Source organism: Podarcis raffonei, chromosome 3 (assembly GCF_027172205.1).
Source record: "Podarcis raffonei isolate rPodRaf1 chromosome 3, rPodRaf1.pri, whole genome shotgun sequence".
In the NCBI taxonomy this organism is placed as follows: domain Eukaryota; kingdom Metazoa; phylum Chordata; class Lepidosauria; order Squamata; family Lacertidae; genus Podarcis; species Podarcis raffonei.
Genome location: NC_070604.1, coordinates 8127522 through 8147672, shown reverse-complemented (window position 1 = coordinate 8147672; position 20151 = coordinate 8127522). Strand labels below are relative to the sequence as shown.

The 20151-nt window shown below is 43.2% G+C and overlaps 1 protein-coding gene across 1 annotated transcript in view; it reads right to left on the bottom strand.

Moving 5' to 3' along the window:
- The window catches only part of WDFY2 (WD repeat and FYVE domain containing 2), a 48097-nt gene that overhangs the window by 4373 nt on the left and 23573 nt on the right, over positions 1 to 20151 (bottom strand). Inside the window, exons 2-8 of the mRNA XM_053380480.1 lie at positions 19253 to 19320; positions 17758 to 17831; positions 10286 to 10340; positions 7262 to 7412; positions 6180 to 6292; positions 4713 to 4839; positions 3339 to 3444 (exon numbers count right to left, since the gene is read on the bottom strand). Coding sequence (XP_053236455.1) covers positions 3339 to 3444; positions 4713 to 4839; positions 6180 to 6292; positions 7262 to 7412; positions 10286 to 10340; positions 17758 to 17831; positions 19253 to 19320 — 694 coding nt within the window. The remainder of the gene's footprint in view (positions 1 to 3338; positions 3445 to 4712; positions 4840 to 6179; positions 6293 to 7261; positions 7413 to 10285; positions 10341 to 17757; positions 17832 to 19252; positions 19321 to 20151) is intronic.

Below are 20151 nucleotides of genomic sequence, written 5' to 3'. Positions count from 1 at the left end.
TAAACTCAAATCTGGTTAAGAGCATCAAATCTCGCCACAGACAGAGTGCCAACAAAAAGAAACCCTTTGAAATCCTAAGGCCCATTCGTGCCTTCATTTCATTTTCACACTGGATGCAGAGAGGGAGGGCCACCTCATTAGCTGACCCAGTCCCTGCATGTTCAGCTGGCAATAAGAATGGGCCGGGTACATGTGTACAGGGTCTCACTTGTGCACATTGGGAAACCAGCACATGTCAAAGTTCCCGGTCATGCATATAGATGTTATGCCTATAGGACCCATTCTGCCCTTTTGCGTGACCTGCTTGGGGTCAGGGATGAGGCCACTGGCCACAATACTACTACAGTGGTGCCCCACAAGACGGAAATAATCCATTCTGCGGGAGCCTTCGTCTTGCAGGGATTTTCGTCTTGCGGAGCTCCGCTATCAGCCGATCAGCTGATAAGCGGTAAAACAGCTGATAAGCGGCTTAGCGGCTTTTAGCGCTTAGCGGATAAGCGGATAAGCGGCAATTAGGAGCTTAGCGCCTTTCAGAAAAGGCAAAAAAAAAAAAGGGAGACCACGGAAAAAAATTCGTTTTGCAAGTAAGCCCCATAGAAAAAAACGTCTTGCGAAGCAGAAAAAATGTCGGAAAGCCCTTTCGTCTTGCGCGTTTTTCGTTTAGCGGGGCATTCGTCTAGCGGGGTACCACTGTACTCCATTTGGTCAGTCTGAGCATGAAACGAGAGAGTATACAGAGATACTGCTTTCCTCCGTCTACTGCCTAAAAGGAAAATACCTTATATTTGGATACAAACTGGACCAGCTCCCCATGCCCTGGGTCAACACATCTGTGCAGAATAGCTGGTATTTTACATCGGAATCTTTGCTTGCTGACAGCCTGACCCATCTGTAAGCCCATTTCAAGCTGACTATCAGTGTTATAAAGTAGAAGGCTAAAAGAATCCCACCGTCAGGGGTGGGGAATTTCAGGCCTGGGGGCTGAACGTGGTACTCCTGGCCACTCACTATCTGACCTTATATCTGAGGAATACTGCTTAGGCCACATCCCCTCTCTCCTGACTGTATCCTTCAGCATATCTGCTCTGTGCCCTCCATAAGCGCCAGGATGGACTGTGTACTTTAACTGCGGTAATGTCTCCTGCTCACCTGGGTGGAAGTTGGATAGAGACAGAGACTGTATACACAGGTACGTACATAGGGAGACAGAAACCTCTGACGTGGGGTTGGAAGGTAGCACACTGAACAGGTCTGTTGCTCCGTCCACTTTTACTTCTAGGTAAAGGTAAAGGGACCCCTGCCCGTACGGGCCAGTCTTGACAGACTCTAGGGTTGTGCGCTCTTCTCACTCTAGAGGCCGGGAGCCAGCGCTGTCCGCAGACACTTCCGGGTCACGTGGCCAGCATGACAAGCTGCATCTGGCGAGCCAGCGCAGCACACGGAACGCCGTTTACCTTCCCGCTAGTAAGCGGTCCCTATTTATCTACTTGCACCCGGGGGTGCTTTCGAACTGCTAGGTTGGCAGGTTTACTTCTAGTCACGCCCATTTTTACTTCTGGCCCTCCAGAGGTTGCTCATAAGGGAACGCAGCCTTCAAGATGAAGGTTTTCCCCACCCCTGAGATATAGGGACACACGAGACAGAAAATCTACACCTGGACACTGGACTCAAGCGCCACCTGTTCATTACCAAGTGTATCTTCATAATCGTGAGACATGGCTTTGAAAAATAGGCCCAGAGATTTTTTTAAAAAATCCAAGAGCCAGGTTCTATACAGATTGAATTGAAATTTAACAGAAGCAGTCATTCCAGTCCAGTGACTGTGTATGTCTAGGATTATAGACCGTAACTGCAATGCCCTGCAAAGCATTGTCCTGTCCAACAGGTACTAGTTCTGCCATCCTTAGTGGTGCAAGACTGGAATGACATGTACAACTCAGCAGTGAAGTCATTCAGGGCAAAACAGAAACTTGCCGTTTGTGTGAGGCAAAACAAAACCTTTGTTTTTCTAACTACAGCAGCAGAACTTTCCACAGGTTGGAAACTAGCCTGTAGCTGATAGTTAAGAGCCTTTTCCACCTGCTTTTTCAAAACAAGGAACGTGACCTATTGTTAGAAAACCAGTGGGGACTTAATATTCCCAGAAATGGATCTGCAGATCAAGCCAGCACCAGGTTAAGACTATTTGGCGATTTTGATTCATCTGTGATCTGTTTTTTTGAATATAGGAGGTTCTTTTTAGTTTTATTGCCTCTTGTTCTTAGTGTTTGCCACCATGGATCGGTCTAAAGTGCAGGATACAAATTTTGGAAATAAATACATGGCTGACATTTTTTAGGTGAAAGAGCCATTTTCCAATTACCGGCTCTAGTCTTTGTTCAAAGCAAGCTTGTTTAACCCGGTTAAATATTGCTTACAACTTGCCCCAGCCTAGGTTCAAAACATAGCTGAGCAGAAAGGTCTGCCACAAATCTGTATCAGGCGATGCTATAATAACAACAGAGAAATTCTTAAGAGTAACTGGATTTAATGTTTCGATGTTTTAATGTCTGTAATAGGCAAGGCATTCTACAAAGAAACTCATTCCTAGGAAGAAATATGTACAAATTCCTAGAACTGCCTATGTTTAAGACACTAACTGACCCACAAAGCCTTTTGTTCAAAACCACTTGAGTGCAGCAACAGAGGGATTTATAAAAGTTAGGCATGATCCTGAGATACAATTTTCTTCCTCTCATACTACTAAAATTTGGGATTGCCCAACGAGCTGTCGGTAGAGCATGAGACTCTTAAACTCATGGTTGCGAGTTCAAGTCCCTTGTTGGGTGAAATTCCTGCATTGCAGGGGGCTGAACTAGATGACCCCATGGTCTAAAAATTCTGTGATTGGCAGTAGATGCAAAACAGGTAAGCACTTCTTCAATGAGTTGATAATTAACTTTTGAAATTTGATGCCCCAAGATGTGATGTGGACCACCGGCTTGGATGACTTTATAAGGGGATTAGATAAATTCAGGGAGGATGGGTGTATCAGCAGCTATTAGCCATAATCACTAAAATGAACCCTCCATATTCAGAAGATGTCTGCAAAAACATCCCTCCCTCCCTGCACAATGTGTCACACCTACAACCCTTAAGTAATGCCCATTTAATGCTAAAAGTATTAGTGGATAAACAGATGTACCTAATAGGAAAAAGTGCTATATGAACCCAAGTTGTGATCAAGTTCAAAGAGAGACGTTAGGGAAAACTGGCCTTCAGTGTACTCTTAAAAATATTCAATACTGAAAAAGCTGTCATTTCCCTGACCAGATAAAGGAGAAGAACTGAGTATGTACCTCCTGCCTCTCAACATCCATATTCCAGACGACAATTCCTCCATCTGCTCCACAAGAGATAAGCTGCCGTGTGTGATGGGCATAGAAGAGTGACTGAACTTTATCACTGCAGTAAATATAAAAAAAATAAAAGTTAGAAGACAATTGATGAGTAGGAAACAGCAATTTGAATGTGCCAATTTCCCTCTGTGTCAAAGAAATACATTCATATGCTTGGAATGGGTCAGATTCTGCAGAGCAGAAAGCCCAGTTGTGCAGAAGAAATTCCAAGCCTGCATCTAATCCTACTCCCCTTAGTTAAAAAATAAATTCCTTCAGTGAGACGCCTGACCTAGTCTTCATAGCATCAAATACATATTTTGATACCCACATCACATCCTGTGAGGAAGCTCAGAATGGTATCTATAAGGACTGTCATGTGGGGTTCTCAAAGGATTGTTGTGAAGATAAAACTGCAGAAATCAGGCCGAGCTGCTAACTAAATCATCTAGCAAGTTTCAGGACTGATCTAAACCCTGCCCTCTATTCAGAATTAAATGGAACGCACTGCAACCCATTGCACCTCAGGTTGGTTTAAAATTTGGAGGAGTGAGAATTCTGAAGGTTATCTGCACTTGGGTTCACATGTCAGTTCTGGAAGCGTGAATTATAATAATAATAAATTAGATGGGTTCACATTGTAATTCAAAATTCTCACTACAAATTTTTGCAATGCAGTTTCTCCACCCGAAAAAAGTACAAAATGGGTCATTATATAGGGAAAGTGCTTGCAAAATTGTGTATGTTAGACAAAATGTCATACAAAAATACATGTTACGTTTTCCTGCAAGCTTTTTAAAAATTGCAGAATGATGTGTAGATGGTGCGAACTCCACAAGAAATGAGAAACTGAGATGCCAAAACTGACAGATTCATCCAACCCTACTCAACGTGTGTCTGTGTGTGTGAAGTTTGTTTTTGGGATAGCCAGGTGGCCTGTCAATCAGAACAAAATCAGCCACAGTGTGAGAAAGGCCAAGAGGATGCAAAAAGTAGCAGTAGTAGTTGCTAGGAGTGTTTTTAACTGGCTGATGGGAAACCTGTAGCTCCAACTCTCATCAGCACCAGTGAGCATGCTCAGCACTAAGGGACAATAGGCCTTGTGGTCCAACACCTTCTGGAGTGTCACAGATTAGCCACCCCTGCTTTATGCTTTACTTGCTAGAAACCAGTTTTTTAGAGCATGTGGGCTGATTTGAAGGTTCCTGAATTTCATTCCGAAAACTTCATTATATCCACAATTCTCAGTGAGCGATATCTGCCTGAATAAAAGCAGGCACGTTCTGTGGGCGAGATATATCTGGAAGGGCAAAGCATTTGATCAGCGCATTGTACTTGTGTCCTTGCAGTTCGATGGCTGTTCCTTTTCTTCCTCCAATGTCCCACATAATAATGGAATGATCAGAACTGCCGGAGAACAAGACACGTTGCACAGGATCCCAACAGAGGGCAGTGATTCCACCTGGAAATATTAGGACAGGGAAGAGGGGAGGGGGGGGAGGGAGGATTTTTACTATTGAAATACAGGAGCTTATGTAAACTGCCAGATCATCATCAAGTAGTTAAGGATTTGACTGCATTTGATTTAAATCTTTTAAGAGCCTGGGAACTACAGATGATAGACATGCGCAGGCTTACACTAACCTGGGGTACTGATAAGGAATTCCTCCTCCCCCTGAATTTCACTTTTCTCACCCAATTATGACAAACCTGAGCTTGCAGCATCAGTTAGAAGAATGTACTACTCTATCTGTACTGTCATCAAACTGGGGCAGCCTGCTTGTGTGCAGCCTCCCTTTGAACAGACCTGCTCTTTATGTAGCACAGCTGTCAAACCAATGGACGTCTTTTGCATGCGAAAGCTGCTGTGCAATCCCTCAGTGACAGTACAGCTTTGTGAACCACCACTTGTACTTTGCGAACTTTGAAACTTCTTTCACTGATGTTATTCTGGAGCTCTCTATCCGTTGGAGCTCTCTATTCCTTTTCTGAACTTAAAAACGGAAAGTGTAATGCTGGTGGTGAACAAAAGAGGTTTAAAGACTGTCTCAAGGCAAATCCAAAAAAATGTAGTATAAACACTGACAACTGGGAAACACTGGCCTGTGAGCGCTCCAGCTGGAGAACAGCCTTGACCAAAGGTGTCGTGGGCTTTGAAGACACTCAAACTCAGGACGCAAGAGAGAAACGCGCTAAGAGGAAGGCATGCTTGGCAAATCCACACCATGATCATCTCCCGCCCAGAAACCAATGTCCCCACTGTGGAAGGACGTGTGGGTCCAGAACTGGCCTCCACAGTCACTGACGGACATTGTTAAAACCGTGTTTATGGAAGACAATCTTACTTGGCTATGAGTGATCGCCAAAGAAGAAGACATTTACAAAATGCTGCTCAAGCTGCATGGCCCTGTAAACCTTCAATAAATTTCAAGCAACCGCAACAGCTAGAAAAAACGTATTGCAAAGATTGAAGCAACTCCCACAGCCCGAAGCATAGTGCGGGAGTGGCACTTACCACGGGGGTGGCACTCCTGGGAGTGACACAGTGGCTCGGCCACTTGCAGGCTCCGAGCTGCCCGAAACGGCAACATGGGTCTTGCACAGCTGAGGGGGAGGCAGCAGCAGACTCCATGGGTGGCTTGCCCTGGCGCAGGGCACACATGCCTCCTCAGGTGCCTGAGCAGCTAGCTACGCCGCTGCCTATAGCTAAGAGGCAGTTTCCTCGCCACTTGCATGGCATTTCCCATTAGTATTCATATATATATAGCAATCCAAAGAGACTAAACATGCACCAAGTCATACCTGTATGTCCCCTAAAAGTTGTGATCAGGTTGCTGTTTTCTTGCTCCAGTTTCAGGATGGTCACTTGCCCCGAATGATCGCCGATAAAAACATGCCGGGTCTCCATATCAAATCTGGCGAGGAAGCACTCAGGAATCTAACAAAGTTCCAACTTTTTAAAAGTGTGCGTGTTGCTACCTTTTTGAATGACTTTGCACAGCAATCCCCAAAGGACTACAGTTGCACCTCAGGGATGCTGGGCAAGAGGCAACATCTGTACAACTCATCTGGCAAGCACTTGAGCACAGCAGCACACAGCACATGCTCACAACTCACAGTCTGGCTTCCATCGCTCAACCTCAACAAGATCATGGTCCCTGGAAAGGGATGCTTTTCATTATGTGTCTGTGCTTGCCAGAAAATACTTGGGCAATGGAAGCTTTAAGTCTCATGCACGAGGGGAAAGGACTACTATAGTATGGATCTATTCATGTTTTCAGTTTTCATTTTCTATGTGGCAACAACAAATTTCTGCCTTTGTCTTTGCAGAACACACTATCGGAGGCATTCATTCATTCAAATGCACACATGTACACATTTCCACTAGTTAATCCCAGCAGCAAGCAACACACAAACCACAAATGCTAGTATAAGTCAGCGCTTAAACCTCAGAATGTTAATTAACCACAACCAACCACAAACGTGAAAACTTGCCGCCCAGATTTGCATCCCTAATTCATGCTACAGTTTTCGTTTTCCTGAGATGTTAAAGCTGACTTGAAATTAATAACTTGGAAAGTGGTTAAAGGATTGCTTTTTGAGAAAAAAGGTTATTTAAGAAACGTTTTGGATTCCCCTAGTGGCACAAGGTTAAATTATTTGCTGTTTATACTGCTTATATGTTGTGACCTGCTGCAAGGCTCAGTTTACAAAGTCACTTTTACAAATTCTATGCTCACCATCTTTGGAGCACAACAAGGTTATGAAAACGTAAACTCTGAAAGCTCTTTTAAATCCTTAAGAATTAAAGCAACACACAAACACACACAGCAAAAAAAAAAAAAAAGGTGAATGAGAGATGCCACAATTACTGTAAAGGATACTGGAGTCCACAGGCACCTGCACTAATGCGGTAACTGCCAAGTCGCTGCCCACTTTCTGAGCAATGCCATGTGAAATGCTTATCCTGTCCTATGCTCAGGATCCATTCCATCTCCAGAACAAACAGAACCATCAAAACTCTGCTCTGGTGAGCTGCAAAAGGAAAGAGGAAGAGAGGCATTAACATCTTGTGTGGGAGTTTCTCTATCTCTTTTCTCCATCTCCACCTCCCATCTTCCACTCCACTCTTAAAGGTAAAGGTAAAGGGACCCCTGACAGTTAGGTCCAGTTGTGGACGACTCCGGGGTTGCAGCGCTCATCTCGCTTTATTGGCCAAGGGAGCCAGCGTACAGCATGTGGTCAGCATGACTGGCGAACCAGAGCAGCACACGGAAACGCTGTTTACCTTCCAGCCGGAGTGGTACCTATTTATCTACTTGCACTTTGACGTGCTTTTGAACCGCTAGGTTGGCAGGAGCTGGGACCGAGCAACAGGAGCTCACCCCATCGCGGGGATTCGAAACGCCGACCTTCCGATCGGCAAGTCCTAGGCTCTGTGGTTTAGACCACAGCGCCACCCGTGCTATTCACATTTCTTCCATGCTACCCTAATCTCTGCTATTTTCATGTATTCTTTAATGCCATTAAAATGGGGTGGGAGGATCAGGCCTGATGTAAGCCTGATTCAGCTAGAGAGAATCAAAGTGCTGGTGAGGTTCTGCATGTTTGGGGTGGGGGGAGAAATAAGAGCTGGCTGAACAGAGTACACGGCCCTAAAAATGTGCTGCAATTAAATGCGGTGTTTTGGATGTCAGAAAAACACAACTGACGAAAAGACGAGGCAGCAAAATGCCAGTGTGAGCTATTCCTGCTTTTAGTGACCGTAGTTCTTTCACCAGGGGAGAGAGACCTGAGGTTATCCAGATGTTGGATGATGGGACCGCAGCCCAGCAACATCTGGAAGGCCGCAGGTTCCCCACCCCTGTTCAACACCAATAGGAGAGAACAAAGGGAACAGAAGCCTCTGAAACCACTACCACATGCAATTAATTCATACCACATTTAAGATTCCAGAACTGTTACAACATCAATTTTGTGGTGTTTTTTTCCCTGGGTCCACCACAGCACAGTTAGCCATTTTATTTGCATTCTCCCCATTAAAAGTGAGGGGGGGATTTATTCAAACAAACAATCATCTGTTCAATCCAATTATGTTATTTATTATTGCTGTTATTTATTAACCACCTTCTACATATATGCCTTAGGGCAATGTACACAATATGGTAATAACAACTAAAAAATGAATTAGAGTGCTGATTAGCCTTCTTCCTCTCATCAGCTCCATGTCATAGAACATCAATGCTATTCAAGACGGCTTTTGTTAAAGAAACCACTGTTTCGAAACACCATGCTTTTGGATTCCCAAATGCTGGCACTTTGACTAAAATGTTAGAAATGTGTGCGCCGCTGAGCAAAAGAGCGCACAAGCGGGAGAACTGTGGCAGCTGCTGCTTGCAGAAGCCAGAGCACGGCTTAAGTACCCTGGGAGGATAAAGAGAAGGCTGGAGAGAACTGAAGGATATGGTGAGAAATTGGCTTTGATGAGAAAACTGGCTTCCCACAGTTGTAACAAGAGGTTTATTAAACACCCCTGCAGGCCTTGAAAAACCAAATGCAAACTGCAAACACAGTGTACAGACCAAACAGGTATAAAATTATGATGAAATCAGTGCTTTTTTTTAAAGAGGCCAGAGCTGAACAGCTCTAGGAGACCTTAAGTATCAACGATCACCTTACAGTTTTGAGAACTACGGATTTAACTATCATTCAAGTTACACGTTCTTTGTGGAGTTCAATGCACAAGGCTGCCTTTTTGAAGTGCACAAAGCTTCCAGAACTATTTCCTGCTCTATTTAAAAAAAAAAGAGTTCAGCAATTCCTAAAGGATTTGCTATGGATCTGGGGGCCTGAAAGATGCCACACATAGGGAAGAGGCCGAGCTGATTTCGCTTTGTAAGCGACAAAACATGGAACAGAACAATAAATGAAATGTATAGAAATGTAATATCATTCTTTAAATGCCTTCCACTCTGTCCCTGTGATTCTCCTGACAGTGTTTTGAGGTGTGGGTGATCGTTCTGATCCATATACAGCAAACTGCCACTTCATTTGGCCTCTGAATCTCATCTTCTGCAACCATGTGGTATCTGAAGAAGTGTGCATGCACACAAAAGCTTATACCCAGAACAAACTTAGTTGGTCTCTAACGTGATACTGGACAAATTTTTATTTTTTTCATTTATTTCGACTGTGTCAAGACCAACACGGCTACCTACCTGAATGTGGCGTATTTGTTACTATACTGTGTTTTCACACAAAAGCAATAGGTCTGGGAAGTATACAACTCACTTGATATTTTCAAAGTGCATACTTGAAAAATTCTCTTGAAAAGTTCTCTTTTTTAAAAAATGAATTCATTTCAAAAAATAAACACAATACAGTGGTACCTCGCAAGACGAATGCCTCGCAAGACGAAAAACTCGCAAGACGAAAGAGTTTTTCGTTTTTTGAGTTGCTTCGCAAGATGAATTTCCCTATGGGCTTGCTGCGCAAGACGAAAACGTCTTGCAAGAACAACTCATAGCACGCGGTGTGGTAGCCTTTTTTGAGGTTTTTGGGAAACGGTGCTTCGCAAGACGAAAAATTCGCAAGACGAAAAAACTCGCAGAACGAATTAATTTCGTCTTGCGAGGCACCACTGTAGCAGCCAAATTATTACTTCATAATCCATAATCTAACAGTGAAGAGGACAGAACAGATTAAACGTTTTGGAGATGTTTTGGCATGTTTGCAAAACCATTCTAAACTTTCCCAGAAAACAGTCTCAGGCCTGCCAGAAATTTAAAAAGAGCTGATCTAAATATTCATAAGCCTAAGTGGTTTCTTGTTTTGAAGGCCTATGAGGCAAGCTAAGATCAAAGTAAACCTCTTTTTTCTTCTTCTACAAGTAGGATTGCATCTCTTACCCTGGTAACTTTTAAGTGGAGTCATCTTGTTGTAATCTTCTGATAAAATAAATTCCTGGAAAATAACAAAGTAGCCACTTTAGAATGTGAAGTATGAAGTAGATATCTACAGAGTAGTTTGCAATGTAATGTTTCTTGTTAAAATCCAAGAATTTATCACTTTGCTCTGGACTGGAGTCGCATCTTTTTAGATCAACATGTGTGGAAAGTTAAGCTCATCAACTCCATCTGCCCAGTTAGCAATACTGAAGAGCTGTGTATGGGTATCACAGTTAGAGGTGCATGGAACCTATATCCCTGGTCTGTCTTCTCTGCCTCTTCACACTCCGGCGATAGCTGTGGAAAGGCCACAGTGTGGCTTGCATATCTTTGCTTTCCTCAATACAGTTGTGGGCATGCAGCACTCCCTTCTTACTCCAAAACTCCTTACTCCTTACCTCCAAAACAGCAGAGATGCATTACAGCAATGGGCTAGAAGCAGTGTGCATGTTTACTAGCAGCGGGAGGAAATTCAGATTTCCACTGAGGACACATCAAGAGAGTCACCCTCAGATTCAGTTTCTGCTTCTCCCTGTCCCTCTTTTTGTCAGGTATATGGAATCATTTTATTTTATTTTATTACAGGAAATATTTATAGGCTGCCTTCATAGAACTCATGCAAAATAATAATAATAATAATAATAATAATAATAATAATAATAATAATAATAATTTATTATTTATACCCCACCCATCCGGCTGGGTTTCCCCAGCCACTCTGGGCGGCTTCCAACCAAATATTAAAAACAATACAGCATCAAACATTAAAAACTTCACTAAACAGGGCTGCCTTCAGTTGTCTTTTAAAAGTAAAATTGTCTTTTAAAAGATCGCTTACACAAAAGTTAAATATACAAGTGAACAGGGAAATCATTTGCACTGGCAGGCACTGGTTCTTTTCCCCCGACAGTAAGTCAGTCAGATATCCAGAACCTTGTGTCTGAATAACAGCCCCCCCAACTGGCAAGACAAACATATACATGTGCAAAGAACTATTGCCAAGAAAATAGTGCTCATTACTTGTGTCTCATTCTAACTGAACAGGAAGTTCAGTTAGTGTACTGGCTCCTTTGAGCCCAAGGAAGCGAGACTTCTATGCCGCACTGATGTTACCGTTTCACAATACTGACAATGAGACTCCTGAGTACTGTTCGTTCAGACCAAGCATCTGGGACTTTAGGCAGGCATGTGATTTAGATTAAGAAGCAGAAGGGAAAATTGTGCAAGGCAGCTTTGAGGAGGAAATCAAACGAAGAACTAAATAGCGAGGACAAAACGAGAGGACGCCAGCTATGACAGGAAAATCATCGTTACCACCACCAAAATCCTATCCCAAGTTTTTTATTCTATAAAGTACTCAATAAGAAAGGTAAATGTGGGCATCTCAGAAACCCGGCTTAGCACAGATCTCAAAAAGATGACAAATTTACATGAAGGTAGCACTGCCTCCATTTCTTCCCCTTCTATTTGCCAGGTCCCATCACCTCCTGGCAAATCGAAGGGGAAGAAATGGAGGCAGTGAGAGATTTTACTTTCTTGGGCTCCATGATCACTGCAGATGGTGACAGCAGCCACGAAATTAAAAGACGCCTGCTTCTTGGGAGAAAAGCAATGACAAACCTAGACAGCATCTTAAAAAGCAGAGACATCACCATGCCAACAAAGGTCCATATAGTTAAAGCTATGGTTTTCCCAGTAGTTATGTATGGAAGTGAGAGCTGGACCATAAAGAAGGCTGATCGCCGAAGAATTGATGCTTTTGAATTATGGTGCTGGAGGAGACTCTTGAGAGTCCCATGGACTGCAAGAAGATCCAACCTCTCCATTCTGAAGGAAATCAGCCCTGAGTGCTCACTAGAAGGACAGATCCTGAAGCTGAGGCCCCAATACTTTGGCCACGTCCTGAGAAGAGAAGACTCCCTGGAAAAGACCCTGATGCTGGGAAAGATGGAGGGCACAAGGAGAAGGGGGCGACAGGACGAGATGGTTGGACAGTGTTCTCAAAGCTACCAGCATGAATTTAACCGAACTGCGGGAGGCAGTGGAAGACAGAAGTGCCTGGCGTGCTCTGGTCCATGGGGTCACGAAGAGTCGGACATGACTAAACGACTAAACAAAAAGAAGCACAAAGTCATGAGGAGAAACTGAAAATCTGTAAATTTCACCCAGATTTGTTTTGTTTTTTTAACCCAATGGCTTTAAGACAAAATAACAGCAACCATTATTACGTGGAATCTAAGGGAGATTTAGACCCGCTCATCTTGAGGAGAGATCAGCCTGGGTAGAACTGCGCCCCTGCCCAGAGCTTTGCTTGTGGTTTTTGCTGCTTCACACAACAAGCAAAGCTAAATGCTCAACTTTCTCACAGGCATATCTTCCTCTGGAGCTCAGTCAGCCATTACTGCTGCAATTTGACAATACTAAAGAACCCAGTTCTCCGGCAACTTGATCACATACTTTCTATTCATAACCCACGAATGGAAGGAAAAGCAGAAATCCAGCTTTGCCCTTTATGTTCTGTTCATATGCAAATATTTATTATGGTAAGCCAGATGATCCCAATGTTTAACGGCAATAAGGCTTGTGAAAAAAGAAAAAAAGCTACTCATAGCAATCACTGGAAACTTGTCAATAAAACAGAACCCAGACTTTACTGACTATGCTACCAGTACAGATCAATATCCAACTCTGACCTCACTCAAATATGCTTATTGATCTTATGATATCCTACAGTCAATTCCCTGCTGGAAGTTTCATTTCTGTTATCCATTCCACTTCCTCTCTGCAGCTTAGGAAGGAAAATGGAGGTTCCTTCCCTCCACTTCAGGCGACTTCGTTGCACAACAGCCAGGCCTCAAGAAAGGCAAGACTCTAATGACCTTGATTTTTGGACTCTTACATGCCAAAGACAACACAGCTTTGTAATGCTGTGAAGATTCAGCAACACACTGACTTAAGGGGAGGTGGGAAACATTCTTTTAAAAATCCCAGGAGAATGCCACTCTCTCTTGGGAGTGCACAAATTGTTCAGGATTAGAAGAGAATAAAAGGTTCCAATTCCAGAAAATGATCTATTATCCAGTACATATGATGAAGCCTGGCCCAAATTAAAAAGCGACTCGAATATACCGTATTTCTCCATGTATAAGACTGGGGTTTTTCCTTAAAAATAATGTCAAAAGTCAGGGGGGCCATCTCCCTCCATTTTCTTAAATCTGAGTCCCCAAAAATAGGGAGCGTCTTATACATGGGGGCGTCATATAGACAGAAAAATACAGTATTTTGTTTGCTTTTAAAAAAGTGCATTTTAAAGAGTGCACGTCTGTTGGGATAAACTGATAAAGAAGATAAAGAAATCCAAGATTTCTGAAGACAAGGATTTGGAAAAGGAATGGAGCTGGAGGAGACAGCTGGAAGGGAAAGGGGGAAAAAACCAATATTATCTGCTCTTATTTCTTCCCAACACCTCTTTTAAAATGCTGTCATTGGCTTGCACAAAATTAAACAACCGCAATGGAAGAACAACAGCGTTTGTTGTATGGTGAGCGGCCCTGTGATCACACCAAAAGTTGTGTGAACAAATAACTACTGGGAAAGATGTGCCCCCCTTTTTTAGCCTAATAAAATAGGGAGCAAGCTACAAGAATAACGATTGAGGCTGAAATTGTGTGAACAGAATGCTGCACAACTCCAAGTACCCCAAAGAGTCCAGTGAATTCAACTCAGCCCCATCTCTGAGACACATGCTCTTAATCAGCTAAGGAGTTAACTTTTTTCCCCTTCAGGACACAAAAAACCCTCAATGTGGTTTACAAAAGATAAAACAGTAAAATCAAGAAAAAGTCACACCCATGCTTTAAAACACACGACAGTCAAAATACTAAAACAGATTTAAGGTTACCTGAAGTTTCTAAGCATCTGGGCAGGCTTGTCTTAAACAGGAATATTTTTAGCAGGTGTGTAAAAGGATACAGTGTAGGTGCTTGCTAGATCTCAACAGGCAGGGAGTTCCAAAGTTTAGGAGCTTCCCCACTAAATGATAAAGAGTTCTTACAAGCCAAGCCATTTTGCTGTCTTGAGGCAAGATGGTGCCCTCATGCAGATGCTGGCTAGACTGGTGAATCTTGCTTCAATGCTGATGACAGGAGAGTGTCCTCCACCACACCCAAGGGAGGGAAATAGCTTAAGTGGTGCAGGGCAGGCCACACATAGCTCTGTTTGTTTAACCTAAACTAAATTACCTGTACTGTAGTCGAAAACCATGGACTCCTGTCTTTCCTGTGAACTAATAATTGCCCCCCCTTTTTTCACAAAGAGATGTGAACATCTGCAAAGTGTCAGCACCTTACCCTCAATCTCCTCTTCTTTGGGAGTAAAGGTAAGGTAAAGGTACCCCGGCCCGTCAGGGCCGGTCGTGACCAACTCTAGGGTTGCGCGCTCATCTCGCTCAAGAGGCCAGGAGCCGGCGCTGTCCGAAGACACTTCTGGGTCACGTGGCCAGCGTGACGAAGCTGCATCTGGCGAGCCAGCACCAGCGCCGCACATGGAAACGCCGTTTACCTTCCCGCTATAAAGTGGTCCCTATTTATCTACTTGCACTTAGGGGTGCTTTCGAACTGCTAGGTGGGCAGGAGCTGGGACCGAATGACGGGAGCTCACCCTGCCGCGGGGATTCAAACCGCCGACCTTCTGATTGGCAAGTCCTAGGCTCTGTGGTTTAACCCACAGCGCCACCCACGTCTTTGGGAGTGCAAACTGCAAAAAGAACTTTCCTAACTCCATGTCATCTCCAGATTCTTGCTCGCCTGGATACTGTTCATTTGAAGATTGTTAGCTGAAGCGACAGGAGCTCCCTTTGTGGCACTCGGTAGAAAGGTTTGGTCTATCTAAGCAGTTGTTTTGGGGCTGCTTGTATTGATATTTTGACGGATACAAGATCGTTAAAGCTGAAATGGACTTTTGCCATCTGTAAACTGTAAACCATCTTTATTATGTAACAACCTCATTACAATAATTAATGTGAATGGTACATGAGAATTTGCCATTTGTAATATTGGTGAACTGGAAAGTTTTACATCATTCTGCAATAAATTCATGCACTGATATTTATTTCAGGATTTGATTATGGTTATACGATAATGTTTTTGTATTGTCACTGGACAGTCTCCCCACCATGATATTTTATTGCTACATTTCATGTGTTGAATACCCATTTTACAGTGGTTCCTTCTAGCTCATCTTCCATGAGCTAGATACCATGAGGTCATTCAAAATATTTGAATTCCCTCAAAAGCCTTTCTGAAATCCAATAATATTTTCCTTCTGTTTGCCAATTGCGATCAAAAGAGCTGTGCTGGTGTAAAACCATGCTGCCTGCTAATAAACACTTCCTTTCTTCTAGGTGCTTATGGGTTTGCTGTTTAATATCTGCTGTAGTATCACCTCAGGTCAAGAAAGTCAAATGAGTAAGTCCAACAGCAAGTTGCTGCTTCAATGATCAAATACTGTGCAAATTTTTCCAGGGACCAAGCAAGTTTGCTCTGTACTTCCCTATATAAAGGTTTCCATTTTGGTAAGTGGACCATCTAACTCCTGTATGAAAGTCATCAACTATCATCTACCTGCAGCAGAAAACGAGGGATAGCAAACATGGGATAGCCTAGTTGCCTTGTTTTCCCCTTCCCTCCTGATTTGTTAAACATTTTAGATTATAAGCCTGCCAGCAGGGAATATCTTGTTTTTTTATTAGTGCTGAGTTATGCTTCAAGCAATTTGATGATTAATAGTAAATCCACACCCCTCCCCAAAAGAAGAGAGTATCAGGAAGATGATTCCAAGGGATGAGTCTCTGAACTGGGTGGAATGCACAACAGACAAGTTAAAACAGTCATTTTCCTGGACTTTAAAAAAAGAGCTTTTTTAATATCAGCTTTCAAGTGATACCACATTTTATGTCCTTTTTTTGAGATGCTTGTCTCCCATTCAATATCAATGTGGCATTTGTGGAATTGTTCCATCTGAAAGCCATGTTTTAAATTTGGTGACTTTAAAGGCAGGGTGAAAGCCTCTAATACAAGAGACATGGCTGATTTGAATTCAGACCAATCCAATGTTTTTGGAGCTGGTCTTTGTTGCCCAGATCTCTTTTCACTATTCCCTACCCTGGTGTTTGCAAGTACTGCTAAATGCCTAATTATTTGCGAGAACTGTGACAAAATAGGTCAGGAGGTCATTTCTGTTTTCCTCTAGCTCAGTGTAGTCTGCCTCACACAAGCAAAAGGACAGAGGCAGTTACAGGGGCCTTAGGGAAGGGGGAACGGAAAGAAAAAGTGAAGAAGCTACACTGCGCCTTCTGGATATATTTTGAGATTCCCAACTGAAAGTAGCCCATGAACAAAAGGACAGCTAGCACTACGAGCCTCAAGATGAAGAGAAAAACGTGTCTAGTGCTTAATTTTTCCCCGTGGAAAGATTTCAGTTTCACAAGTTCATTAGTAACAATGAACGGATGCAAACTGCAAATACTGCATTAGGCAAGCTTAGCCATTTCACCATTCAGTTTTGCATATTAAAAGCTAGTAAAACAGACTCACTAAATTAGATCACTCTCTAGGGCTGGGGTGGGGAACCTCTGGCCCACCAGATGTTTCTATTTAGCCAAGCTGGCTGGGGTTCATGGGGGAAGTATTTCGGCAGCATCTGGATTGCCAAAGGCTTCCCACCCGGACTCTAGGGCACCAGGAAGTTTTATGGTGTAAATTATCCTATGCAGATTGCCCTAATTTGCATAGGAGTAATTTCCAGAAAACCCACATTACTGGCCCTCAGATCTGCGCAACAGGAAGGATGGCAATGGATAAGCATTCATAACCCTGGCAAGAAGACGCAGCTCACAATAAATGAACTGGAAGAATGGAAGCTGAAGAGCTTGCACTTTCTCCAAGTCTTAACAGCGCCTTTGAAAACTAGCATTATTGAACCGTGCTACAGCTAGGAATTTCCGTCCACGGGGCAGGCTTCTAATTCTTTGCACAAACCTATCTCTGAACTCTTGGCACCGTACAGATCCATGTACCTAGTAAACAAAGTAGGGAAAAAACAGGAGTTTTCTCAGAACACCACCCTTGATATACTGTAAACCGCCTTGTGATCTTCAGATGCAGGACAGTACAGAAATTTAATAAATAAAATAAATATTTAAATGTTTGACTCATGATGATAAAAATGCTGTCCATGGGGTCCAAGCCCCCTAGTTATGAGAGTGCTACTGAATGCAGGAATCAAATTTGCTTGCAGCTTGCCATTTCCTGTACCGTAGATTTCAGCTCCATTCATCTGCCATTTAATCAAAAAGAAATTCTCAGAACACAGAGGCCTGCTTTGGGAGTGGATGGGGGCACATCTTAACTGGAAATCTTATCATGTGTACTTACTGAGATTGTACCGTTATCTAGACCGACAGACAGCCTCCTTGTTTCTGGATTAATGCACATGCACGAACACGGAGCTGAAAATGAACATATTGTTGAACTTAAGACCTTTAGTGTTATTGCTCACAAATGTCAAAGGACAATCAAGGCAGCTTTGTTACAGTGTGGGAGACAGGGATGGAAAGATAGGAATCTAGTGCATGTCACCTGTTGCTGGTGAACCTTTTAAATGCACTTTTGGGGAGCAAAGATTTCAGAGGGGGCAAGCTGGGAGACCTCAGTTGGCAGAGCATGGGACTCTTAATCGCAGGGTTGTGGTTCAAGCCCCATTGGGCTAAAGATTCCTGCATTGCAGGGGGTTGAACAATATGACTCTTGTGGTCCCTTCCAACTCTACAGTTCTATGATACTCAGTGTCTCCATGTTCTCAGCCCTAGGAACCATGAACTGGGGGTTAAAGTTTCGGAACAGGAAGCACATGGCAAGCTTGGGATGAATGTGCTGTTCAATGCCCAGGACAAAGCTGTGCTATATTTGAGCTCCTCAAATCAGCTACGAGGCAACCAGGTGTGAATTAGTCTACTGCTCCTCCCATTAGTACACATGGTTGCTTCCCCACTGGATAAGAAATATAACTGAATTCACAACATTTTCATGCTCTTCTACACAGCTTTGATTATAAATCCCCCAAACACTTCCTAGTTCTGTGCTGCTTTGGTTTCCAAACGGCATCCTAGCAACATTATGTTCTGACAAGGTTCTACTTCTGAGATCTTTATTCTTCTTTCAGTAGATACATGAATATACTCCTGTGTATCAGTTCTGGCTCTTGCATTACAATTTGATAGCCTGCTTCTTTCGAATGCTAGATAAATATACCCTAATTATATAAAGTTCAAAATATCCTTCAGCTCACTTTTGGAGAACAGGACTTTTTTAAAAGCCTATGTTGCCTGGAAGAAGCTGATTTTGATCAATGGTGAAAAATGGTGAAGCTGAGAGATAATCAATTATGGTTTTTAAACTAATTTTGGTTCTGCTGTATTTAATAGTGACACAGAAAATGCCTCTTGGTAACAATTAAGCTGAGCTTTTGATTTTAAGTTAACACACCGCCTGAAGTACTACACAAATTTATGTTTACTTTCTTCCTATCAATGTTTTCTTTTTCATGTCTTTGGGAATCTCAAACAGGAAGGATATTCAATGCTATAGGAACATCATAGGCCAGGGTAGTCTATAGGATACCCTCCAGATAGCCCCCATCAGCCTCAGCCAGCAGAGTCAATGGGCAAGGATAAAAAGTGGAATCCAAGAACACTGGTGTCACATTGGTTAAATTTGTCATACACCAGAATCTTTTGTTTTAAAAAGTTCAACGTATTTAAGTGCCATCAGAATTGTGGAAGGTCCACACTGTGTTCCCAACAGCTAATTACTGGTGGGAGTGGTGTTGAAAATTGAGAATTAAAATGGACTAAGTCTTGCAAATACTTACAAGGCAGTGGATGGTATATGCTAGGCCAATACTGACCACTGTCTCTCTTCAGCCACACACGAACAGTTCTGTAAAAGAAAGGGAGGAAGAATCTTTAGCATTTCCCCATCATTAGTGGTTCTCATTCAAAAAATGGACACAAGTGCTAGCTGAGGATTTGGCTAACTCGACTTGGAAGCCTTGCCAGCCATGAAGGATTAACCCCACATGGAATACCAACATTAACCCCAATGGGTCCCATGCCTTCATATAACGAGTATGGAAAAGTAGCTTGGTAAGCCATAAGCAACTGCATCAAACAGCCTTATCTTGCCACTTATTTCCTGAATCTTTTTTTAAAAAGCAACTTATACAGTGGGCGCTCGGGTTGCAAACGTGATCCGTGCAGGATGCACGTTCGCAACCCGCAGCGTCTGCAACCCACAGCAGCGCGTCTGTGCATGGGCGGGTTGCGATTCGGCGCATCTGCGCATAGCACGATTTGGTGCTTCTGCGCATGTGCGACCGCTGAAACCTGGAAGTACCCCATTCCGGGTTTTGGCGGTCTGCAACCCCAAAAACACGCAACCTGAAGCGTCTGTAACCCGAGGTATGACTGTACGGGTTTTCTGGAAAATTCTGGATACCCCTAATATTAATTCATTTTCCCATGGGGAGGATAGAAGAAAAGCAATAAAGTTTTTGTTACAGCACTTAAGGGCCATTTCGCATATGGCAACCTTCTCTCACAAGAGCACTTCAATCCCACACTTAACATGCCACTCACTGGCGCCTCCCCTTCTGGAATGGTCTTCTATGAGCAGCTGAAGCAGAGGGCAGAAAAAACCACCACTGAACCCAACTGACACCATTTGTGGCCATTTCAATATTGATGCACCATTAGGAAGAGTCCGTACTTC